Source organism: Plectropomus leopardus, chromosome 6 (assembly GCF_008729295.1).
Source record: "Plectropomus leopardus isolate mb chromosome 6, YSFRI_Pleo_2.0, whole genome shotgun sequence".
In the NCBI taxonomy this organism is placed as follows: Eukaryota; Metazoa; Chordata; class Actinopteri; order Perciformes; family Serranidae; genus Plectropomus; species Plectropomus leopardus.
Genome location: NC_056468.1, coordinates 23,997,106 through 24,022,837, shown reverse-complemented (window position 1 = coordinate 24,022,837; position 25,732 = coordinate 23,997,106). Strand labels below are relative to the sequence as shown.

General features: G+C 39.2%; 3 protein-coding genes across 3 annotated transcripts; all 3 read right to left on the bottom strand.

Annotated features, from left to right (window-relative positions):
- Nucleotides 1–2,144: 2,144 nt before the first annotated feature.
- gadd45ga (growth arrest and DNA-damage-inducible, gamma a) lies at nucleotides 2,145–5,457 on the bottom strand. The gene is made up of 5 exons (XM_042488101.1): nucleotides 5,384–5,457; nucleotides 3,616–3,767; nucleotides 3,402–3,503; nucleotides 3,083–3,293; nucleotides 2,145–2,924 (listed from the first exon to the last, which is right to left on the bottom strand). The coding sequence occupies exons 2-5, from the start codon at nucleotides 3,666–3,668 to the stop codon at nucleotides 2,811–2,813; spliced, it is 480 nt and encodes a 159-aa protein (XP_042344035.1). The 5' UTR covers nucleotides 3,669–3,767; nucleotides 5,384–5,457; the 3' UTR covers nucleotides 2,145–2,810.
- A 2,125-nt stretch (nucleotides 5,458–7,582) lies between these two features.
- Nucleotides 7,583–15,292, bottom strand: creb3l3l (cAMP responsive element binding protein 3-like 3 like). The gene is made up of 10 exons (XM_042488844.1): nucleotides 15,181–15,292; nucleotides 13,283–13,423; nucleotides 12,217–12,610; nucleotides 11,860–11,969; nucleotides 11,564–11,656; nucleotides 11,151–11,257; nucleotides 10,473–10,541; nucleotides 10,275–10,359; nucleotides 10,064–10,157; nucleotides 7,583–9,193 (listed from the first exon to the last, which is right to left on the bottom strand). The coding sequence occupies exons 2-10, from the start codon at nucleotides 13,421–13,423 to the stop codon at nucleotides 8,799–8,801; spliced, it is 1,488 nt and encodes a 495-aa protein (XP_042344778.1). The 5' UTR covers nucleotides 15,181–15,292; the 3' UTR covers nucleotides 7,583–8,798.
- Nucleotides 15,293–16,823: 1,531 nt separating this feature from the next.
- nim1ka (NIM1 serine/threonine protein kinase a) lies at nucleotides 16,824–22,557 on the bottom strand. Its single transcript, XM_042488585.1, has 5 exons — nucleotides 22,223–22,557; nucleotides 21,929–22,041; nucleotides 19,381–19,502; nucleotides 19,084–19,230; nucleotides 16,824–18,393 (listed from the first exon to the last, which is right to left on the bottom strand). Exons 1-5 carry the CDS (start codon nucleotides 22,531–22,533, stop codon nucleotides 17,635–17,637), a joined length of 1,452 nt encoding a protein of 483 aa, XP_042344519.1. The 5' UTR covers nucleotides 22,534–22,557; the 3' UTR covers nucleotides 16,824–17,634.
- Between the last annotated feature and the right edge of the window lie 3,175 nt (nucleotides 22,558–25,732).

Genomic DNA, 25,732 nt, shown 5'->3' with positions numbered 1-25,732 from the left:
ACAGGGTTAAAAAGATATCAGAAAATGTAAGTCTGAGTAATGCAGATGGGGAGAAATTAGGTTTTCAAGCAGACAAAGAAGAATCTGATCCATCACAAGTTTATCAGTGTAACATATACACAAAGTAGGTCAAGGCTTCAGTCAACAATACACTTAGTCCTTAATTGTAACCACCTTGCACTTTCTTTGTTTACCCAGAGCACACAATAAAACAGTCAACATTTATATTTTTAAGAAAATGGGTCCTATCTAGGGCATTAAACATTGCTTTTTTCTCCAAAAACAGGTCAAGATTAGACTCGGTAGCTACTGCTATTGTTGCCTTCTTTTTCATGGCAACAGAAAAGGCTGCCTGAAGAACGATGACCTGCATAAACAGAAATCCCTGAATATTTGGGGTGCTTTTGGAAACAAGTGCTCAATAAAAAGAAATACTTTCTCTTTTGAGACCTTGTTTACAGTAGGAACATTGTAACCCTTTAAAACCAGAACACGGAAGGAAGGCAACAAGCACCTTAAGGAGAAATGGCCCAAAAATTAGCAAAAAATTTGTGACAATAAAATTACCTGAAAATAAAAAACAAAAAAAAAAGAAGTTGAAAAAGAAAAAAGAAACAAGAAAGTGTTCCAAAGGAGATTGCAATTTTTTTTATAACATAATTTTAAATATATAATTATAAAAGTTATTAATGAACAGCCCCCCCAGCTAATTGTTGGGTCATTTCCTTTTCACCTTTTGCAAATTTATGGGACATTTCTTGCAAAGTTGCTACATAAGTTTTTCCCCATGTTTCTGAAATAGTGAGTGAGTTGGCTAGGACTTTTATAGATAATTTTTCCAAGTTGTATTATTCTAACTTTCACTCAGACAAAGGCTTTAGGTTTGATCATAGCAGTATAGTGCAGCAACAGCAGACAAATAGTCATCACAAGCCATACTGGTGTTCATATCTGTATCTCTAATGAGTATTATTCCTACTCTCATTGCAGTTTTGACAGCGCATATACGAAACTGACTGGTTTTGTCTGTATTTATAGTAATTTACTTAACTCTCCCATATGCCTACCAGTGCAGATATTAATGCACATGGAAAGCCCCTGCATTGTTTCTCTGCAACTTGTTTTTTTATCATTCTGTCTGAGTTAAGCTTCCTCAGTTCTTAGAATGCTAAGAAGGACTGCCCCCTCTGTGTGTGTGTGCGTGTGAGTTTCTGAGCATGCATATGTGTGCACATACAGGTGTCGGCCCATGCTCATGTACACCTGTGTGTTCATGCGTGCACACATGCAGCGGTATGAGCAACGGTTGGCTGGGGTCCAAGGGTCTGCCAAGAAAAAGCAAGATGAGTTCCTCTGAAGTCTCCTAACACTTTGATGTGGGCCTCCCTTTACTGACAGCCTCAGCTCCGAGCCCACCACAACACTTACACACTTCCTCTTACCTGCCACTAATGATCTCACTGACCCTCATTCTGCTGCAGCACCAATTCCTGTAAGTTTTCTTTTGTGTGATTGCACGCGGCTGTGTGTGCACATGTCTACAGGAATATGAAACTTTTCCCCATGTGCATTGCCTAATGGTTTGCATGAATTTTGTAAACCACTGCAGGATTTATTCACCTGAACTTTCATGCAACACTGTAGATTTTCCTAATACTCCATGTCTGATCAGTTTCGGCACTATACAAGAGGGGAAGTAGGTTATTAACACCACACAGTACTCATTTCCATGTGGATGCACAAAACTACAACCAAATACACTTCTCAATGACACACAGACCTCTCTAATTTCAGCTGCCTGTGCACAGAAAACAAAAGAAAGCTCTCTCTTCTGCAGCCTCGGCCTCGATTCTGGCTGCAGCGATTGTGCAAGCTGTCATGTAAGGCAGCTGGTGTATGAGCAGTATAAGGTCAATGCCTGGACAGAGCACATGTCACAAGTGTCATTATGTTGTAAACTACTCTATCTTTCCATTGAATCTCACAGCCAACCACATTTTACTATCTACTTCTCTTTTACCGGGTAAGTGATGTCGTGCAACATTTCCTGACGCTGCTATATCTGTGCAATCTGCTGTGGCCTCCCACACTCTGCTGCATCTTTGCTAATGCAAAGGAGAAATAACATTTCTGACAAGAGAGAATGAGTTTCAAAATGTTTATTTACAAAACATTAAAAATTACAATTCAAACAATATTGCATTTTTGTCTGCATATTTGAGAGTAAAAATAATAGTCCGTCACAGGTTCAGACACAACTTAAAAATCAGGATTGTGAGCAAAGTCTCTGCTTATTCCAAGAACTTCCTGATCGCTGCACTGGTAAAGAAAAGTTAAGTCCATTCAGACATTTTCAAACACTCTCTTTCGGACCAGCATCTTCCTTGTTCCCCTCTCATGAGAGTCAATCTGCACTTTCATAAGTCCATTTCGTGTAAAGTCTCTGTGACCTCCTCCGCTCAGTTCCCCATTGCCTTCTATCTAGGGCAGCAACTGGGTCGCCACATCTATTCATGCACTATATGCAGTACATTCCAAATCCTCCTCCATCAGGCTCTCTGTCCACTCCACATCCACCTGACCCCAGTCCACACTTGACCTCTGAACTTGAACCCTTCCTCAGGGTAATCCAGAACCAACGTGCTGACCCAGAATGCACTGGAAGGTCTTGCAGGAGGGGGGGAGTTTACAGCCACAGCCTCTTAATCCAGACATTTGAGGCAGAAAGGCTTGACACCCCCTTAACTGAGGCTCAGCTCCTTGACTTTCTTTTCATCATCTTCATCATGTGAAGTTAGTGGAATGTCACTTCAGCGTTCTGGGAGTGTGATGGTGGGCACCCAGTCATACACGCTGCGGCTCTCCTCACAGAACAGGCTCAGCTTGTCTAGAGCAGGGTCTTTCCATGGGTTTGCACTGGGGCTCTGGAATAAAAGAAGGAAGGAGATACTTAGAATCACCAAATACAGACATGTGGTAACTTGGCAGCGTGTGCACAATATTCAGACAGAGGCGTCATGCATGCATGATTCACAGGCTGCCGGCTACTGACTGAGTGGGTGCTCCCTGCCTGGGAACGTACCGTGACAAGAATGCAATGTGCGTCCTTGGGCTCGCCGGTCTCGTCTGCGCCCACGAGGTCGGCCAGGCGCTCGATGTCATTAACGCGCACCACGTTGATGTCGTTGTCGAAGCAGAAAGCCTGGATGAGGGTGAAGTGGATCTGGAGAGCAATGTCACACTCGTACTCCTCGTCGGTGGCGAGGACGCAGAATGCCACGCTGTCTGGGTCACTGTAGGGAAGACGAGAAAGGTGGTCAGAGGACATTCGTGTTTACGCGTAAAAATGAAAAAGAAATCTAATTTGACTTTTGAAAAACATCTCAAATTGCAATACTTACACATTCATGACTTTTGCAGATTCATAAACTCCAACTGTCAGGTAGTCCTGCTTCTTAGCAGCGACCAGCAGCTCTTCCAAGGCTGCGCCTGCACTTTGCACCCTTCACAAAGAAACATACACATCATCAGAACACTGTACGTATTTTGCAAAACAGATATATAGCACTGACCAAACCGCTAAAATAATGTTGAATCCATGCGTAAAATATTTACCTATCTGCGTTTTCCATTGTGTTGTCTTGTCCGCGGATCTCTTCCAGAGTCATAGTTATAATCCAAGCGCGATCGGGATGTTGCAGTGAACAGAAAAAAGGCTTGTGTGGTTCTCGATGTAGTGCCTGGCGTTATTCTGAGCTCGGAACAGGCTGTGGGAGGATTTATAGCAGATCAGCGTAGTTTCTCGGCAAGGGGCGGTCTTTTCCGCTCCCGCCTCCTACCATTGGCTCAGAGCAGCCGGGGTGAGGAAAGCAAAAGTCCCCGGGCAGTTACGCGGCGCTTGTTGACAACCCCACGTGGGGGCAAGATTACAACCTTTCAAGAAATGCCCCCCACCCACCAGCGATTCCTGCTCGCCTTGTCAACATCCAACATCACCACAATGAAAAAAAACCACCTAAGGTCCTGTTTACAGTGGACTTTCAGAGTCATTGCAGATAGTAGCCTTTGGCACAATAAACAGTACATAATATTCTGACATGTTTATGACCCAAATTTATACACTGTAAAATCTGTACTTAAAATAATCTTAGAATCCAATTCCAAATATAATCATTGATTTTAATGTATGTTTACTTTAATATCAAATTGTTAATTTTACTCAAAATGTAGCTGTATTTGCTTATTTTTGTGTGGTTGTTGCAACTATAAAAATACAACTGATATTACCTTATTCTTTCTAAGTGTTCACAACTTCAGTAAACCAAGTTGGTCTGATTTAAATTGATCATAACAGAGATGATTTTGCAGATGATGAAGTTAGCAGATCTGGGAGTTCTGTTTTCTTAACATGTTTAAGAAAATACAATACGACTGACTGATTTGCAACCAGCAGAACACAGATATATAGCACATTAAACTTGGTTTACAGAAGCTGCTAAAACTTGGAAAGACGGATTTCATTAAACTTGTCATTTTTAAATTGCAACGACTTCACAAAATCAAGTTAATATAACTAAACCATAATTATGATATAAAGTTTACACAAATTAAGACTAATAGTGATATTTACTTTACACTTTTCAAGGCAATCTGTTTCCTAGATTTTTTTAGTACACTACAGTATAATGCATACATAGAAATCACATGACTCTTTTAAGGAATAAACAGAAATAATTTCTTTTTTGTATGTGATTGTTTGCATTATGACATAACAAGTGGAGATTGCCTTTAGTGTTTACCACTTCATCACTCAATACCCAAAACCCTGCCTTGTGTTTGTTGGTTATATCATTGTTATCTACCAACTCATGTTTTTCCATTAACCCAGCAGACCAATCCACGTCTGGCCTTCCCACAAGTGATAATGTAACTGAATATGCAGATTAGTCAAAGGAAAGTTGTGAGTAAAACAGCACCTGAAATAAATCCATCCCATGATAAGCTCTGGAACAATCTAACAAGGACTGGACTTCCCCAGCGCTGGGGAATCACTGCCGTGTTAAATATAGCTCATCCAGACTTTCCCTGAAGTCTAGCCTTGCCCTCAATAAACAGCTTGTTGACGGCTCACCTGCACGCGCGTGGAACAGGTTAGCTAACGTGTGTTTACAGTCTGTTACAGAACCGAACCCTGCAAAACCTGTCCTGACCCAAATAAAGCGAGACGTCTTACTGGCGACGTGTGTTTGGAGGAGTGATCCAAACAGCTTGTGGCCGGCACACGCCACTTTTTGTTCTCGCGTGGAGAAGGAGGCTTTAATTGCCAGTTTGACTCGACGCGTGTCGTCAAAAAAGGCGACTTTTGTGTCACAACAATACTCACGTCCTCCACCTGCCGCTGGTCCTTTCATGATGAGGCTGGGGGGTGTGTGTCTGTGTGTGTGCGAGCGTCTTGCGCGAGCCCCACACTCTTTATTACCGTACTCCATTCAGTGCCCCGCGGCAGATGCCCGACAGATGAGCGTGGCCCCCTCCCGAAAGCGCCACGTGCCGCAGCCAGGCCAGTTTATCTTATCAGTGGGACTGCATGTGTTTACATTCAGCATCATTCACTTTTTGAGACAGATGCTTAAATCTGTGCATGTGCACACACATGTTGGCTGGTCTTGTCTTAAATTAAAAGTGTGTCTACTCGTATAATCGCTAACTGAAGGATCTTAAAGAACATTGCCACCACCAAAAAAAGGTAGGCTGCAACAATATCTCCCCTAATTACTGGAATATTTCCCCTTGTTGAACGTTGTTTTCTTCACAAGTTTCTTGATAAATGATGACTCGAATAAGAAACCACTTTGACATTTTGTTGAAGGCAAACTAAGATGATAACTGGATGACCTTTAACCTAATCTATACCATCTACACAGCTGCTGAACAGTTCAGTTTCAGTAATATGGACTGGTATCGCCACCTGCTGGTCATTCAGAGAGAGACCTCTTTCTTGATTCACAACTAGTCTCAACATGTTGAATAAACTCATGAGTCATGACTCCAGCCTCACGCTCATGACTCATCAACCAGTCCTCTATGTCCTGTGTTGTTATTCCCCAACAGCTGAGGTTACTTCATAAGTCAGAAAAATATTGTTTTCCAACCATGGTGCATGTGAACAGGGGAATACATAAATAGAAAAAAAGGATACAAAAATAGAAAGAGTGAGTGAAGTTTGCCAGTGAAAACAGTAATTGTGACAGGACTTTTTAATATCAATTTCTACATGCCAGTCAGGATTTTTCTTAGTTGATCTTGTAATTATTCTTGTTTTTATGGTTCTCTTATAACATATATTAACATGTGTTTTAGTCCTTCCTTGTTGGAACTTTATTTTGTGTTCTTCCTGTGTTTTATATTGCTTGTGTAGGAGTTGCATAGTTTGATTTTGACTTTTTGTTCTATATTTTGTGTCTTTAACTTATGTTGCTGCCTGTCTTGGTCAGGACACTCTTGAAAAAGAGGTTTTTAATCTCAAGGGTTTTTTTCTGCTTGAGTAAAGGTTAAATAAATAAATAAACAAATCTTTACTGAACAGTTTGAATTTACAGAATTTAATGTACACATGAGTACATGAGTAGAATGTCGTGTCTTTTACAGCTGTATGCAGTTGGCAGTTTAGGTAAGAGGATGGGGAAAATCCCGGGCTGGCTGTGAAAATCCCAATAGAGGTTAAATTAGAAACAGTCTTCCCACATGATCCTGAGTGAGGCACCTAACTTTAAAAAAAAAACTATACTAGGGAAAAGCTTTGCAAACAGCTCCAGACTGTGGTTGTAGTGGTAGGTCCCGAGCACTAATCTGTCTGTGAAAAAGTCACTAAAATGTTACTGTGGGACTGTTTAAGGACACTTTCGTGGCTACAGAAAGTTTATGGAAGCCGAGAAGAGCGTTTCAAACAAAGTTGCATAGCTGTATAAAGATGACTTCTCAAGTAAATCCTGTAAACAGTTTAAATGTTATCCAAACTACCATGAGGTTACCAAGGCCTCATGGGAGTTTGATTTTAAAGGGTATAAGAAAACTTAAATAGTATTAAATTTAAAACAGCCAATTGAAGAACAATGCATGGATAGGGAGAGTAAAATGCTGAATTTGTAAAAAAAAAATTGCAAATGATATATGATAAATAAGCATAATGTTTTTTTATCATAAAAAAGTGGAGAAAATAACTGTGAAATTAGTTATTTGGATAAGTGTTAAGTGAATTATTTCCGCTACAATATTCACAGGAAATCATTCACTTAACACTTATCCAAATAACTAATTTCACAGTTATTTTCTGCACTTTTTGCATTTGGGTTAATTGTACACATTTGCTCTGTACTGTTATGTATTGAATATTTAAAATATCCATTAAAGAAATGTCACTTAGTCAGGGATTGTCTGTCGTCAGCCAACTTTGTCTCATTTACATGTAAGTTCAACATGTGTGTTGAATGGTCAACAGCTTCCTCAAGTTGAGAAATGAAGTAAAGTTAAGGATAAACATGTATTCTTCTATTCCTTCATCAATAACAAAGATAATTCTTGGTTATTCTGATATATAAAAAGTTTATTATTATAGATGTCCAGACATGTCTTATACATTAAGAGTTCAAATGTACAGAAGAGCTACAATCATTTAAGCGTATTTACATTTAATTCTCAGAGTACATCAAATATCAGTGCATTTGCTCAACATGATCAACACTTAAAATCTCATTGACTGTTGATTATAAACAAAAAGCAGTTCCAATACCATTTAGATTCCATTTATCACTGATAGTAACGTAAGAAATACACAAAAAAAGACAAAAATGCCTCACTGACAAAACAGGTCATTACATTTTTGAGTATATTTTTACTGCAACACGGTTTACTGAGCAAATATATCAAACCCCTTATCCTGTGCACTCAGGTGCTACGGTATCTCAGACATGTTTAAAAGGTAAGATCTGTCCCATGAGGTTGAAAAGGAGATAGTGGGGGTAGACTGGGGTTGGCTAACAAAGACACAGTTAAGGGTTCAGTGGCCTTTTTTATATTCTGCAGACATTTTTCTTGCTTTACTGTACAACATAAAAACATAGCATTCCAAAATTAAAAGAAACATGGATACCCTTGTTACAAGGGAAATACTAACAAACTTTACAAGTCTAAATGGCCAAATGTCCTGCAATGGCTTAAGCATTACGGTGGTCAAACAACCACTTTGATCAAGCTTTATGAGAATCAAGCAGCCTATATTCTACTATGCAATGGATTTTTCTGGCTAGTTCTTTTCACAATAATTTACTACGGGAGAGTCATTCACGAGCAGCATGTGTTTGGATCTGCTGGAGGTGAGTCAAACAAAGCTCCCCCTAGAATTTGGTGATAAATAATAATGCCATCAAGTGATACTTCTCTTTAAGTAATCTACTGCCAGTTTATTATTTTAAAAAAAATTCCTGCAGTGGCGCCAGCCAATTTACAAATTTTGGTCAGCGGCAGTAGTGTAAATTTCAAGTAGTTTGCTGAAATGTGGAAATATCTCTCCAGTTCTTTTTACCTATTGGAACAAATAAACCAGAACAAAGTGCAAATAAAGTAACAGTAGTACTTGAGAAGGCTGTTAAAGGGGAAAAGTAGGGACAGACACCGATCCCGTATCCTTATGATTACTGTTAAGTTCCCTTTGTCCTTGTGTAAGTTTAAGCTTCCCTCTGGTACCTAAAACATTAGGAATATGGCTCCCTCTGCTGGTTATATCGATCAACAGCTCCCTACTACATCTCATCTGAGCGACGCTGCTGTAATATGACAGACGGCGGGTTCCGGTCTATCCAGTTATCCTTGGATCCTGCGACCTCATACGCTACTGCAGCTTCAATGGTTCCTTCCTGTAAAGCGCCTACTCCGCCCGCCGGCCCCGGCTTCATCTCTGCAGCCTGCGCGGGGCTGGGGAAGTCTGCCGAGGAGTTGCTGTTGACACCTGTCTCTGAGTCAGGCTGCTCCACTCTCTGGTAGTCGGGGGTGTGATTCTTCTGACCGCCGGCGAAGATGGCTTTGGTGTTCTCCACCTCTGCTTGGGGCACGAGGAGAAGCTCCTCCTCCTCAGGCTCAAGGTAGGCTATGGCATCTGTGCTTTCTAGTGGCAGGGAGCGCAAAGTCCGGGAGATGACTGCAAAAATGAACAATAAATGGTTACCAGAGATTCACTAACATAAAAGTAAAAAAAAAAGAAAATCAATAGAAATCTCAACAAAACTCAACAAAGTCTCTTCATCACGCCGGATTTGCAATTATACACTTTAGAACTGAGCGCACATGATGCCCCCGTGTGTGATTTATTTTCATTTATTTAACCTATATTTGAGAGCAAACTCTCCTTTACAAGGACGCCCTGATTACATCAAAACAAAATGCACTGATAAAACGTGACAAGTGAGGTAGACATTAAAGTGTGCATTAAAAGCAAAGATATACATTAGGCATGTGTTTTCTACATCAACACATACTCCAAAAACATCAGCACAGTTTGAGATAGCGTGCCGGCGTTCTGGCAGCCAAAGACGGGCGACAGGTATAGTTTTCTGTCCATTATATGGCAGTTTGTCTCCTCCTCTGCTCGGAGGGTACTGACCTCACTGACATTTTCAGCTGCTGACTGTTTTTCTTTGAGTTAGCTGCTAACTAGCTAGCTGCTTTTAAAATCTCCCAGCGGTGAGTCACACACATAACATGTCAAAACATCATGTTCATTTTGGGTAAGGTCTCATCCTGCTGGCTGTGCCTTTTTTACACAGACGTTGATACACCACTGTTACTATCTGTTGAGAACTTAAACGCGAGACAACTCTGTCCCCCAATCCCACAATCACACCTTTAATACAGGCTGGCGAGGTGGAATAACAGCACGACATTACCGCCTTCAACAGGCAGAGTAACAGGAGCTATTGTCTACCCGACCGTACTATCTTGATGATGAATCCAACAAAATCTGGGTACCAAAAACACGTCTACAGAGGTATTTTATTTGAGGGTAACTCACTGGAGGAGGGTGTGTAGATTTCCTTCTGTTCTCTGTTCCCACCAAACGGATTGACTGACGGGAAGATGATGAGACAGAAAGAGAGCAGGAACACCTGAAGGACAAACCCAAGACGAGAGTGAGCAAAGGACAATAACTGCCGCATGACAAGGAAAGACTCGCTTAATACAGGAAAAATAATCAGAGGAGAAAAAGAAGACAATTAATTTACCATAACACAAGTGCTGGTTGTGCTGGCCTTCATAGTCGACATCTTCACCATCGCCTGGAGCTTTCTCAGCTGCTCTATCAAGGAGCTGTAACAACCAAGAGGACACATTTTATGTAACAGCTGTCAGCAGATTCGAGAACACTTTCTAGATACTTTATTTTAATTACTAATGCAGAAGTAATATCTTAGTGTTCTTACACGTTCTGTTTCTGGAGCATCTGGACTTTCTTCTGTAGTTCCAGGTTGTGCGCAGTACAGATGGCAACCCTGTGATAATTCAGTAATAAGTATATTTATCCAAACAAACAATTCTGATAATTTTCAAAAATCAAAGACAAACAATAAATCACTGCCAAAATAACAAGTGACATGGAGCTGTGCAGGCAAAACGGTTTCTCAGTTCTTGAAGTCGTCCCTGCAATGTGTGTTCATGAGCTTAACAGAGCCGCTACAACTCCTTATTTATAAAAAAAAACTTTAAAACGATTAAATTCATCAATTAGTTGACTACAGAAAATGATCTGAAAACAACTTTGATAAGACCATCATTATTATATTTCGTGCTACAGCTAACTATGATGCCATGCTATCTGATCATGAATGTATTTGAATGCTGATCAAATGAATTACAGGTGGAACTTGAGGAACACTATGAATATAAGATATTCTTAAAAAACTGCCATTATATTGGTCAAGTGAATAAAAAATGTGCAAGGAATTGGTCCCTAGATTAAGTGCCAATACAGAGTAGCGTAGAGAAAGCTCTGTGGACAGATGGCTGCTATCCTAAAAACAGATGCAGAAGCATTTTTATCTGTGTTAAAGAATTTAATAAAGAGAATTCAATTTTCATTTATAGTCGCCTCATCATCTCACCTGTTTTCCAGTCCGTCAACATAAACCTTCTTCTTCTTGCGGCTCTCCTGAGCAGACTGCTTGTTGCGGATCTTCCTCCTGACCCTCTTCAAGGTCCTTTCCTCGGCCTAATACACAGAGAGGAGGCGTTCACCACAATGCTGACATGACAGATGACGATATTTATATAACAGCCTTGAGCAGCTGTGCCGCAGACAGACAGAAAATCCATGTTGAATTAAAAAAGCTATCATACCAAGATACAAAACAAAAACATCCATTTCTTGCCAATAAAAATAACAATGTTCAGTTTTTAATCTAAAAAAATTGCAACAAAATGAACATTTGATGTACCAGCAGCAGATGTTCTTATTCAGAGAAGTTTACAAGCTGCCGATCAGCTCAAGTAAATACATTTTTTTGGCATAAATTACCTTTGTGAGAGGCATGTGTGTGGGAATAGTTACTCCCTCTTTTCCCAAAAGCCGCTTCTCCTCCTCAGTAAGGACAATTTCTTTAAACTGGAACTAAAGAGAGATACAATTTTACTCACTTGTATTAGATAGTACCACATTTGCAGCGTGCAACATGCAAAGAACAGGTAAAGAAAAATCTTTCCAATCATGTTACAAACATAAATGAGTCATATCAAATGAAAACTTTCACACAAACTCTACAGTTTGACAAAAAAAAGAAAGAAAAAAAAATCAGGAAAACTGGGAAAACTGACCTGGTCTGTTTTGTTGGCTTGAGTTGAATCCTGTGTTGAGTCCTCTATGGCTAAAGTGCACGGCAGCTCGTCTGTGATGTCCTCCTCCATGGCTTCACTCACCAAGTCATCTGATACAAGACAAACAGATTTAAAATGAACTTAATCTGCCACACCGATCTGCTCGGCAAGTAAGTGCGTCATCGTTGATTATGTATGCAGCAGCTCTCACACAAAATGTTCTCTAAATCTGGTGTTTTTGTAGGGATTTAAGTGGATATCACACAGCTGAGTGGATAAGCTTTAAATATTCCAGTTTCTCAGTCTATAGAACTCACAAATGACATCTGAATCAGAGAGTTTTCGGATGTAACATACCCAGATCAATGAAGACGTCTGTATCTGGCTTCTCTGCCCTCACACTCTGCAGGGCATCCATGTCCCTGCCTCCGCTCTGCAGCAGAGAATAGCTATGATCCGCCTGGACTGTCAGGACATCCAGGCTCTCTGTGTGCAGCTCTCCTGGGGCCATGGCAGGGTCCGAGTGCACCGGGCTGGGCTCGGAGTAGCTGGGACTGGGCACAACGTCACTGTCGCTGCCCTGGGGACTCGGGCATCCTGGGAGGTTGTTATTTCCAACTCCAGTGCTGCTGTCGTCTGAAATGCCGCTGTCGCTGCCCAAGGGAGAATGAGAGGGACAGAAAGTCTCCATGTTGTCCTCTCCCTCTAACAGGCTGGACAGAAAGTCTTCAGTGTCCATCCCTGTCAGCATCTGGGAGAAAATAAAGCTGTGTTAGCTACACAGAGTTTGAAAATACACAGAAGAAGAATTTTGAGTAATCCAAAAATAAAAAGAAAAGATGAGGGTACATCCTGTCTTACATGGCAATTTATCCAACTTCATTAGTTTATTCATGTTCCCTACATGCTACGGACAAGTGGGATTTAAGACTTTTACAGATTCTTCTTTTTTTTAAAAAAGATTATTATTATAATTATTTAATCTATTATCATTTAATTAACCTTTTTTCAGTAGCCAATATTGAAGGAAAAAAACATGAACTGATATCAATTACTTAAGGTTGGGGAGAATTTTATTTTAAAAGTAAATAGCTGAAACATATAACATGACTTTTTGGTGATGTGAATGCAAGAGAAACTCAGTACTGCTATTATTATTATTTCTTTAAAGTTACCCATTATTGTGAGCTTTTGCAATGCAATGTCAGAAAAGACACACTTTAATAAGCAGTTTTACAGTTTAATAAACTGTAATCCTACTTCCCATGTCTGAGCATTTTTAAGACTTCTGAAAGATTGATTCAATACATTTCAATTCAAGTTAAGGCCTTATATTTAGATTAATGGATTAAATGCCTTTTAAGACTTTTTAAGCATCCGCAGGAAACCTGTTTATATTTCTTTTCTGTGAATGAAGTCTTACATCTTGCTCAGACAGCCAGGATTCAATGAGCCCGTTCTCATCAGGAAATAGTGGCTCAGTACATCCGTCCTGTCCACTGTGGAACAGCAGCCCCAACAGCTCTGTCCCATCCATGTCTGGGAGGTCGTCAGTGCTTGACATCTGTAAAAACAGCATGTGGATCACTGTCAGCTGTTTGCAAACACGGTCACCAGCAAAAGTGAAAGTAGAAGCCACCCCTGATTCACTTTCATGTGGTGTTTCACCTTGCTATATTTGTGTTTTTCAGCATCATTTCTCCTAAATGCATGCTACAGGGCTAACAATCGTACCTTTTAATAAAGCCTTACCTCACCTGAGTACTGTGGGTGTACACGCTCATACACGCTAGTGGGTCATAAGGTAACTGAGAAGGATAACTTCTGCATGAGTCTATACTTTGATTTTTAAAATCGTGCATAGTATACCTTTAACCAAGGCATTTATGTTTATATAATTTTAGTACAATAACACAAGTATTATACCAGACAAGACACTGTCTGGGATGTTGGGTCATTTATTTTTCTCATAGGCTGCATAACAGATTTGTAGGGCTGCAACTAATGATTTATTTCAGTGAACTATTGGGTTGATAAAAAAACAACAATTCCATTTCTATTTAAGAGGCTGGAATCTGAGAATTTTGACTTTTTTCACTTTTATTTTCTTTTTTCGCTATTATTTATTTTCTAAGACACTTACCTGGCAAAATGCCCTCTCATTGTAAATTTACAGAAATATCTTTGAACTAACATAACATAACATTTTAGTCAATCTGTAATAGAATCTGGACAGTATTACAGTTATACGTTTATTTATTCGTGTCAAAGGACAACAGAAAAATAGATTAAAAAAGAGTGATTGTCAGTCTAATTGAGAGAACTTGGACACCTTTCTAAATGAATCTGCCTTTTTTAATATAGATGGTTGGATTTTTTGTTGATGTTTCTTTCTTTCTTCCCTTTATTTTTCCTATTTTAATTATTGTCATCATCATCTTATCATCACTATTATTATTGCTATTATTATTATTATTTATTTGTATGCTTGTTTTAATCTGGGATGTATTTGAGTATGTGGAGAGCACTGTAATGTCATTTCTTTTTTTTAATAGAGTGATGGTCTACAAACAGTAAGTGACTGATTTTCTGGGCTCTGCTCTGCAGCTCGCCCCTCCATGTGCAGGCTTCAGGTGCATGTGGATGTTGTTTAGACTGTAAGGAGTGTAATGGCCTCTGCAGCCACAATATTTAGTATCTTAAGTATGACAGATTAAACTTCCACGTTACTGAGTCAATAACACGTATCCTTAAGTGCCATGTTGACAGTTGCATGTTGCATCATTGCTCCGCTCCCATCATGACCTCATCTCATATGGAGCCCCGCCCCCCACACACGCCTTTGTCACGAGATGTGAATACAATATCAAGTGTCAAAACAAATAAGACACATAGTTAAACCCAGGAAAAGACTAGTTCTGTGCAGGAGTGCATGTACAGGTAAAAGAGCAAAAAAACAAACCCAACAACAACAAAAAAACGAATGCAGTCCGGATGTAGGTGGCCTTTGTTGTCTGGCAAAATAAAAGCATGGTGTTGCAGCATTTCACACAAGTCACAACCAAGCTGACCTAGTTAACGTGGCACTGAGAACACGAGCCATATAGAAATCCCGAGCTCGTTGTTTTAAAGAGCAGAAAAAAACGACTGCATTATATACTCCAATGGCAGAAACAAGGAAATGCCTCCACATCGACGAGCCGGCTGGTGTTAGCTTAATAAACCAGTCATGATCTTTATCACTACGAGGGCGTGGTCCCTCGTGACATTAAACACACAGAGAAAAAACAGTAAATACAGTTAATGCCGACGTTTTCTTACCGTTAGATGACAGCAGATAAAATATCTTTCGAGTGAGTGTGTCCCGGTGTCTCTTGGTTTCTCCACTCAGCGTTTCTTCACCGCTACAGTCGACCGTCACAGCTCTTCCTCCCGAAACCACCTTCCAACGAGGCAAAAATTGCGTCATCACGTAAAGGCGGACATGAGTACGTGCAATGGTACGTAATCTTAAGAAAAATGGTCTTGGTGCTTCTGGGAATTGTAGTATGGTATCCAACCATGTACGGTACTCATGATTTTTCTGTTTTCCACATACACATAAGTGACTGCAGCAAAATACAGCAAATTAAAATACAAAATGCATATCCAAAATTATAATAATTATTAGAGGTAGTATAAGTTTTGTCCTTTTGTCTTTTAAACTGATTTTCATGTGTCTACTAGGTTGTTTATAGGCTATTGTTTGTGCTTTTACTGTGCTATTTGTATTTATTTATAATCTGTGCTGTAATGTAAAAGTACTAATACTTTGTTACAGTGCTTAAGTATTTTTTGGAAGTTTATGTACTTTATTTGGCTTTTTATTTTTCTGTCAAACTTCGCTTTTACTCTTACTCCAATATATTTCCTCTAAACATTTACTCACTACAAAAGAGGAAAGGAACGGAGGATGGGATGGACAGACAAATGATAAAATTAATATTATTATTATTTCATTACCAGTGTGGCCTTTCTTTATTATGCTTTTGTCTTTGTTTATTATTTATCATGTGTTTTCCTGTGTTATCTTTATAGTTTTTGTTTTTTTTTTTAAAAAATGTTTTTAATTGTACAGCACTTGAGTCAATTGTCATTTTTCAATGCGTTTTATGAATAAATGAATGACTCCTTCAAATTTATGTAGTTATATTCACCAGTTACATGCACCAGTACTTTTTTCTTCCTAATTCCAAACAAATGGGCTTGAAAACCAAACAAAGTGGTGACAAATGCTGTTCCTTTCCAATAACCACAAAAAATATGCCAAAGTAACCAAACAATAACAAAAATCTTTATGTGATGCTCCCAAAAATCTTCAAAATTCAAACAATTTATTTATGTAAATAATTTATTCAATGTATAAAACTAAGTCACTTAAATGAACAACAAAGTGTTGAAATCAGCAAATTGTGCTGTGGAGGAGTTGAAGATAAAAAAGCAAAAGGCAAAGATGTAGAGTGGATGTCGGTTGAAGGAAGGAGAGAGCAATTTAAACATCTTTCCCAGCTTTTAAACCCTGCACGGCCCAGGTGAGCATAATCAAGGCAACGACGCTCCCACATCAGCACACTGCCTGACAAGGTCAGCCAGGACATGGGTGTCACAGATTACTATAAAAATAACATACTGAAGAGTCTGCATGAACTGCATTATGTTGTGATATTTTTCTGTTAAATTAAACAAAATATTTGCAAAAAATATGGTAGCAAAGTACCAGAATACACCTCTAGAGCATACTTTTAAAATGATAAAATGTACACACAAGCAGCTTTCATAAATATTTCATTAAAAAAGACTGATGCATTCGGATTTTAAATGTATTTTAATGAAGACATGAGCATCAACATGGCATCAGATAATTTTAAAAAACTAATTACTGAAAGTCATACTGAAATTGTCAAACTGAAAATTGATTTTGCCACATGAACAACCAAAAACGTTGGTGTTTTAAATGGATGTATTTGTAGAGTAATGACATTTATTTTCATTTCAGGAAAAACAGAGTGAGGTCATTCATGTCAGTCAGTCAAACAGCAGGAACATCTCACAGAGATACATCACATAAGAAGGTTAGATCTCTATTCATGTCATCACAAACATTAAGGAGTATAATGAAACCAGTCTGGCTGATTCTGTAACATGATTAAAAAAAACTAAGGCGTGGAAGAAAAGTGCATTTAAACATTAAAGACACTGTTTTTCATGTACTGACTGCATGTTTATTGTTTCAGCATAATGCTGTAAATTTCTAACTCTTTTCTTTAGGCTTATGCTACATTGATTTCTCAAGGTGTTTATTGGTGTCCCAGCACAACAGAGCATAGAATGTGTATTGGCTATAAATATCCGGCTGCCTGCATGATGCAAATTAAAAAAAGTTTGCCATCTCATCATCATTATGTTTACTCAAATAATTTATATCATAACATTTCCAAATCTCATGAGTATTGCAGTATCAGAGCATTACAGGTCCATGTCCCAGTCAAAAAGGGAGACAATAATGTTTCACCGGCAACAACATTCTCACAGAGACTAATATCACTTACTAGAAGAAAGATACTAAAGTAAGAAATCCCAGATTTCAGAAGCGGAGTGGGGTCACATACCATGATTTCAATTTAAACTGCTGGACTGAAAAGCACTTTTTTGAAATTTTTATTCCTAATGAAATCCATGCAATCTCATCCCAGGCGATAAAGTCAATTAATTTCCAGAGCGAAGCGGAGCATTTTGTCACAGAATCACACAGAGTTTAGATGTGTGCCTTAAACTACGATACACTTTTAGCCTTTCCTTTTTACTGCTTGTAGCTGGTCCGGCTACCTTTGTGACCACAGGAATGCTCTCAACAGCCCGTTTCTTGTGAGCACGGTGCAGCAGGATCCTGTAGACCCCTGTGATGGAGCTCCTGCAGTCTTTCCCCTGGTTGTTGAGGATGTGTTCTAAGGTGATCCCAAGTGTCTCCAGCGCTGTTTTTACCTCCACCTCTTCCTCCAAAAGCTCAGACGGATCACTCTCTGCTAGGTAGGATGGGTCTAGTTTAAAGGGCTCCATGGCACGTGGGAAGTCCACAGGGAGCAGCCACTCGCAGCTCATCATCTGCTCCACTGTAAAGCGGTCAGTCGGTATGGGCTGGAGGATTCCCCTGATCAGCCTCTGGCATGCCTCTGGCACCCATGAGGGCATGACATAGGCCCCCTCCAGGATGCATCGCTTCAGTTTGGCCACAGTGTCAGCCCTGAACGGCATGGTGCATGTCACCATGAAGAACAGCATCACCCCCAGGGCCCAGATGTCCACGAAGACGCCAACATAGTGCTCATCCCGAAAGAGCTCGGGCGCAGCGTAAGGAGGAGAGCCGCAGAATGTGTTGAGTGTCTCGCTGCGTCTGCTCAGCGTGCTGAAGCCAAAGTCTCCCACCTTGACACAAGAGCTGCTGGTGTAGAAGACGTTTTCTGCCTTCAGGTCACGGTGGATGATGTTGTTTTCATGCTGTGGGAGAACAAGGAGAATTATGAAAGAGCCAAATACTTTCACCAGTGTGATGTGGAAATTTGAAGCCGCCAGTGCACAGACACTGAGAGTTGACTTTTTAGTGAAGGAACAGACATCTTGAGTCCAGCAGTCACACTTTTGAAATGAACACTATTTGCATTTTCGTACTATCTGGGTTTTCAATAAGGTTTAAGAATTTAAGAATTCTTAACCTGGTAATCAAGCTTTAGATCAGACACAAATAGTTAAGAATTAAAAGAATATTTTGTTTAATCGGTCACCAAGTTTTGATATTTCAGGATCCTCTCCTACTCACAGATGATTTTTTAATATGTTGGTGAGTTTGAAGTCCAAGTAATCTTTTCTTTTACTCATTGTTAGTTGGTCCTGTGATGCATCAAATCCAGCAGTGTTTAAGAAGTCTGTACTAACAGAAAATGTCATAGGAGATTAATTAAATAAGGAGAGTAGACAAAATTTTAATGACCTTCCCTCGCTAAATCAGGTCATTGTAGCAGCAAAGAATATAGATAAACATACATATCATTACCATTATGTAGCAGACAGCATAGGTTGTCATCGTAATGGTTCATATTGCAGTTATTTGACTAATCTCATATAAATTACATTCATATTGTTTTCTGTTACTTAAACATACCACATCAATACAAACATGTATGCACTGACCATGTGTTTAACAGCAGACAGGATCTGAGCAAAGACAATCTTGCTGTCAGTGTCAGAAAGTTTCCCCTCTGTTGTAATCTTGGTGTAGAGCTCCCCTCCCCCTGCGTACTCCATTACCAGGTGTAGACGTGACAACGTCTCCACCACCTTAAGAAGAGAAAGGATGAGCAGAAGGTCAGAGTGCATTAGCAAGACGTATATCCAATGTCAGGGGCCGAATATAGAGATCATTGTGGAGGCCCCATGGGATCACATGAAGTTCATTTAAATCAATGTGAGTGTGTGTATGAGCCGGACCTCATAGAGGCGTATGATGTTGGGATGGTGTAGCTTCTCCATGCTGGAGATCTCTCTGGACAGCAGTCTCTGGGTCTTCTGATCCAGCTTAGTTTTGTCAAGGATCTTTATGGCCACTTTGTCTAATGATGGAAAGGGAGGAAATTAACCCTTTAAAACCTGAATTAGCATTTCTCACCTCTAAAATGCGATTTCTTTCAAAAACATGGAGAAAAAAAAGGCAATCAGCAACTTGGTATGACGTTTGATGCAAATTGCAAAAAAATAAAAAGTAAAATGAAAAAAAAATAAATGGTGACCAGAAAATGACCACTACAAACTACTACTACCCTAACCCAAATGAATAAAGGAAAAATACAGACAAAACTATATTTGTAATGATATTAACAAAAATTTTTAAATTAGATTGCAAAAATATTACTATATAATATTAGTATTATTATTATTTTTCTTTATTATTTTTATTTTTTTGCCAGGTCATTTTCTGTGTTTATTCCATTACTTTTCTTTCTTTTTCTTTTTTTTCTTTTGCTAATTTTTGGTCATATTCCTACAGCATTTTACAAATAAAATTCAATTACAGTTTTTGTTAAGTTACTCATTACCTTCTTTCCATGTTTTTAAAAGAAATCAAGCCAATCTGCTCAGGTTTCAAAGGGTTAAGGTAAGAGATTATTGGAAAGAGTCAGTTGTAATTCATTTAAAAGCATGCAGAGAAATTCTTTAAAGGGGCATTTAATTTGAACAGAAATTTGCTCATGAAACCGAAATAAAAAACTCAACTTTGACTTTTTAAAATCAGAGTATAAGTGCTCCCATTGCATTCATCATCATTAAAAAGTCCCACTTTTATGAGAAATTATGCATGACATGTGTTACACAAATCATATGTAGCTAGGATAGAAAATGTGAGCCTGGTCACACCCAGCAAACGCAGAATTGCCCCTGAAGTCACCGAGCCTGATGCTCTCCTCTACATAATTTGATGGAGGATTAGCTGCCCTCAGAAAACCAATTTTCTTGATTATGTTCTCCCAGGGGGTCAATTCTCACTTTAAGCCTCATCTGTAAAGGCTAGTCGCTTTCGTAAATGAATAAAAATTGCTCCTTTTTTCCATAATACTGCAGTGACTGCAGGTCTGAGCAGATATGGAGGGTGGTGATTAAATATGACAGGAGCACAGAGTGCTGAGGCAGCTACATTATCCTGGTATCAAATTTAACCCTCTGAAACCTGAGCATATAGGTTTGAATTTGTTTAAAAACATGGGGAGAAGGCAATAAGCAACTTAACAAGCCATGGCCCAAAATAAAAAATAAATAAGAATAAGAAAATTACCTGAGACATATGTGCACCAAAAAGATAAAAATAAATAACACAAATATGTATTTATTTGATATCCTTTATTATTTCTTTCTGTAACATAATTTTAAATATAAAATTATTAGAATTATAAATAATGTTTTCATGACATTTTCCCAATATTTTGGATAGTTTTTTAACAATCTTCTCCTTAAAAAACAAAACAAAACAACATTTTTTTTTCTTGTCACCAATATCTTGCAATTTATGGGACATTTATGGGACATGCCAAGTTGGTCATTTGCTGAAGGTTCAAAGGGTTAACTTACCACCTTCAAAAGTGTGTTAAGAGGAGATTATAGTGCACATTTTAAGACTTACAGTCAATAAAGATTAAAATACTTTACATATATCAAATTCAAACAGCTGATATCTTTACTGTATTCTGTTAAATCTTTCATAAGGAGACGCTAAATAGACCTCAGGTAACTGAATACAGAAAAGTTCTTAAGAGGCAAAATGGTGTTGAGATATCTAATTGTGCGTCAGTATGCATTATTCAGGCTGGTATTAGGCTCCCTTTCAGCTGTGACATAGCTTTCAATAGGAGCATTCAAAATGCATCGCAGCTCATATTGTTTTTGAAGGGCTAAATGATACCACTTACACCCCCCCCCCCCCCCACACCCACCCCCCACACACACACACAGCATAGCACTCACATGCAGTAAAGAGAAGATAACACTAAAAACATAAAGCACTCACACACGCACACAAACGCAAATATACACACTCGATTTCATCCCTCTCTGTTGCCTTTGATGAGGCACGCAGCAATTTTAGCCGTCGCTAAGGAAACTGGAGATCTCTAATCAATCCATCTGTTCAAGGGCAGCAGACAGTCTGTCTCTGTGCGGCTGAATCAGCCCCCTGGCCAGGCACACATCGCCTTGTTAGTGAATTGCTACATAAGGACACACTTGTTGGTGCTGCAGCCCATTGATGGAAACAGCTCATCGGCCAAATTATCACTTAAATCCAATAAAAAAAACGGAGCAGAGAGCGAATAGGAGCTTACTTAAGATTCTTGACTTTACATGGATGTGTTTTGGCTTTTAGCAATGACTTTTATCACTATAATATGTTAATATTAACTCAGTATGATTGTCAGTCTTCAATGTTTTCCTGTACTTGAGTGCACATGTTTTAACGGTTATATTTCACTCATGTCCTGCACTTTCTTACCTTTGGTGAGCGCATGAATTCCTAGCTTGACATGGGAGAAATTTCCACAGCCAATCTCTCCGCGAATTTTGTAGAAGCCGATTCTTCTGCCCACTGTTAACTCACGGACCACCCTGAGAGCAGATTATATGAGAAAAGATGTCAAACTAGATATTCTTTATAGTGGAGCCACCACTGTAAAACTTAAACCACCTGGTGAGTAAAAAAAAATAAATACGAAAAAACCCTGATTTTAATATAACTTTCAGTGATCCTATTAAAAAGATGATTATTACTTCATCTTAGGATCCCTACCTTTCATCCTGGCACATATCCAGATTCAACCTTTCCAGTGGAGTGAGGCGGCGGATAGCGGCTCCCTCATCATCTGTGTTGATGTCCGAGCTGTCCTGACGGCTCCAGCGGGCGTACCTATGGCCACCAGTGACCACGGCTGTGCCTCCAACTGAACCGCAGACAGAGTCTCCATTAGACTCTCCGGTCTCGGTACCAGAAACTGAGATGCTCCCAGCAGTGCCAACTGCCCCCGGCACCCGGGAGACTGCTGTCCTGGCCCCGGCTTCAGCCCCTTCTGGGCTGCTCTCGGAGGGGCAGACAGCAGTCATCCTCCAAGGGACACCCAGGGTGGCGTGGGCTTAGCTCATGACTGGGGGTGGTGGAGGACTGGATGAGAAAAAATAAATTATTTTTTTGTGGCTTATTGCACAGGAACTGACATTATGCCAGTGCCTTTTAGACTCTCTCCCCTTCAAACTGAAACTGAACGGCATGATAAAAGAAATAAAACTGCTGTAAATATATGTTTGTTGCTGCTTTTATTTATCCCCTTGAAACCTGAATCAATATCAGTTTTCTTTTCTTCTACTGCCTGAAAAACAGGCAATGAGCAATTGCCTGGGGGGGGGGGTGACCAATCTTCAGGTAATTTGTTCTATTACCTGAAGATTGTTCTTGTTCTATATATTTATTTTAAGCCCACTCCTATATGTTCTATTTCCCTTCTCCAATCATATCATTTTATACATGGACAAGTTAAATATCCCGCAGCAGCTCAAAATACATTTTTTACACTATCATCATTTAATATCTTCTAATATAGAGCACATTCAAATGGGACAAAAACCTTAACTTACCTTCGGATGTGTGAGCCATTTAGACGGTGAATCATTTGAGTCCTTGTTCAAATCTCATAGCTATTCACACAACTGCGTCAATAAACAAAAGTTATCTTTTTTCCCCTGTGAATCAGCGAAATTGGACCGAACCTCCAGCATGTGGACCTGAGCACATCCTGCATCCAGAATTTCCCCAAACTGCTGCAGCTGCAAATGTCCTCTCCACAGTGCAATATCAGCTTCTCATCTGAAGCGGGAAGCAGTTGTAGTCTTGTTGAATTTTAAGAATTTCCTGTGGTTGCAGCTTTGATTCTCCTTATTTGTAGCTTTCAGAGATGATGAGGCTGAAGATCAGATTGGTCATGTGGACTCATGCTCACTGTTGTCTCTTGCTGGAGCGGTCTGCGGAGCTTTAAAGGGCTCTTTTGAGTCTCTAGGGTATTAATAGGCCACAGGTTGAGGAGGAGGGAAGAGGATCTGGATGGGGGGGTTGGAGGAGAGAGGTTGGACGGCTGATAGTGGGGGTCGCTTGGTGAGACACCTGAATGAAGCACAAGAGAGACACAAACAATGTGAATAATGGTGACTTTGGTGCTCATGGTAGCTCTCCCTTTCCTTTTTTCTTGTCTCATTACTATGTTTAAATCTGTTTTGTTTTATAGGTTCTTACCTACTAATGCCTTTGTGACAATATTTATAATTTTGCAATGTTGTAGATTTTCATCCCCTTCATGTGAAAGAGTTTGTGTGTGTAACAACACAAGTGTGCCTGTTCAGTATCTGCTTGAGTGTCCGTTATGGAGTATTGCAATCCTAACTCCATTCAGTGCTTGAGTCCTGCTTCAAGGGCGATGCAGGCTTAGGTTGCTATGAGAGCCGAAGTAAACAAATCAGAGATCCTCATCCCTTTATACCTCCAAGAAGATACCTACAACCTGACAGACTTATTCCATTTCTAATGGAGAGTATGAGTGATGACAGTCACTCCCTTGTGTGTGTGGTACAGTACGTACAGTACGTTTAATAGTTTGTAAATAGGCGATAATTGCATGCTGCTCAGAAAACAAAGCTCTAACAATGTCCCATGGGAGGAAAAAACAAGGTGAATCTGAGGTTAAGGTGATCCCTGATTTTGCAGACATATATATTTTCTATGATGAAAATTTAAAACAGCCAAATAAAATACGATGCATACGAAACACCTTTCATTGCTACAATATGTTGTCTAGCTGAACTTAACTTAAATTTAATGGTTTTGTCTCCAGTGCTGATTTATATCAGTGTAAGCCACGTGATCAGAGCACAACTGGACTGAACTTATTCGAGGTGAGCTGATTCTTAGTGTTTTACAGAATAATTGTTGGCATACTTTTTACTTTCAATCAGGCTACCAGGCTAATGTGGCAACAATCTGTCAATATTTATCACAATACAGGGGTTACAATTCAATATATTACAATATATTATATGTTGGAGTAAGTCTAGAAATCCTACTTTGGACTGCATTCTTTGATGAAAAAAAATGAAATTACTCTTTTTCTTTAAAAGCTGCAAATGGTAACCAAGATGGATATTAGTTATAGTTGCTGTGGGGAAAATCCCCTTCAGTATAACACAAAATTATGCAGCAAAATGCAAGTTTTACAGTTTCTGAATAAGGCGTTATTAAGACATAACACGGTGTGTGTCAGTCGGGAAGAGAAATGGTTAACTCAGTGTAACATAGTGCTTTGGAAGGTTTTCTCTCTCATCCGTCTCTGTATGAGGATGAATGAATCTATGTTAAAGCCTCGCTGGTAAATCAAAGCAGTTCTCTTTTGTGAGGCGTACAGTCTCCCAGCCTTCAAACACCTTCCTGCCATCGCGCCATGAATATCTAGGCATTGATCTCAGACAGCCTAAAAAGACTTGCTAAGAGAGGAGAGGCCTCCACTTTACAACACAAAGCAACAAGCCCTGAATACCAGCCTTTTATATATGCAAATAAAAAGACCAGGACAACCATACATGAGATAAAATGAGAGCAGAGCAATAACAGTTTGAGGACAAATTCACCATCAGACAAATGTATTTTTCAACTTTAGATGTATATCTATCGTGTACTTAATTTACTGAATAAGGATCAGTTAACCCTTTGAAACCTGACCGAATTGGCTTAATTTCTTTCAAACACGTTTTAAAAGTTACTAAAGAATTACGTGAAAATTGGCCGCAAAAAAAAGGAGAATGGTCAAATAAATAAATAAATAACAAAAAATCAAAACAACAACAACAAACAAATGACTTGGAAAACATGCAAAAAATGTCTTTCTACTTAATTGTGAATATGAAATAAAAATGAATTTTGTGTTTTATTTATTCCTAATAATTTTCTGCCCCTGTGTCATTTCTGTCTCATTTTTTCAGTTCATTTTCTTGTAAGCTTTTTTAAAATTTCTTTAAATTTGTTGGGCATTTCTTGACAATATGCGTGTTGCATTTTTTCCCATGTTATCAAAAGAAATCAAAACAATTTGCTCAGGTTTCGCAGATTTAAATGCCTGTGAAAACTGATGTTGATCCAGGTTTTCAAGGGTTAACATATCTTAGTGGAGTGCACAGCTTTTGTATGTTAGCTATTTCACACCCTACAATTATTGTCTTTTCTTAATTCAAAATACTTCCAACCTTTATAAATATAACTAACTGG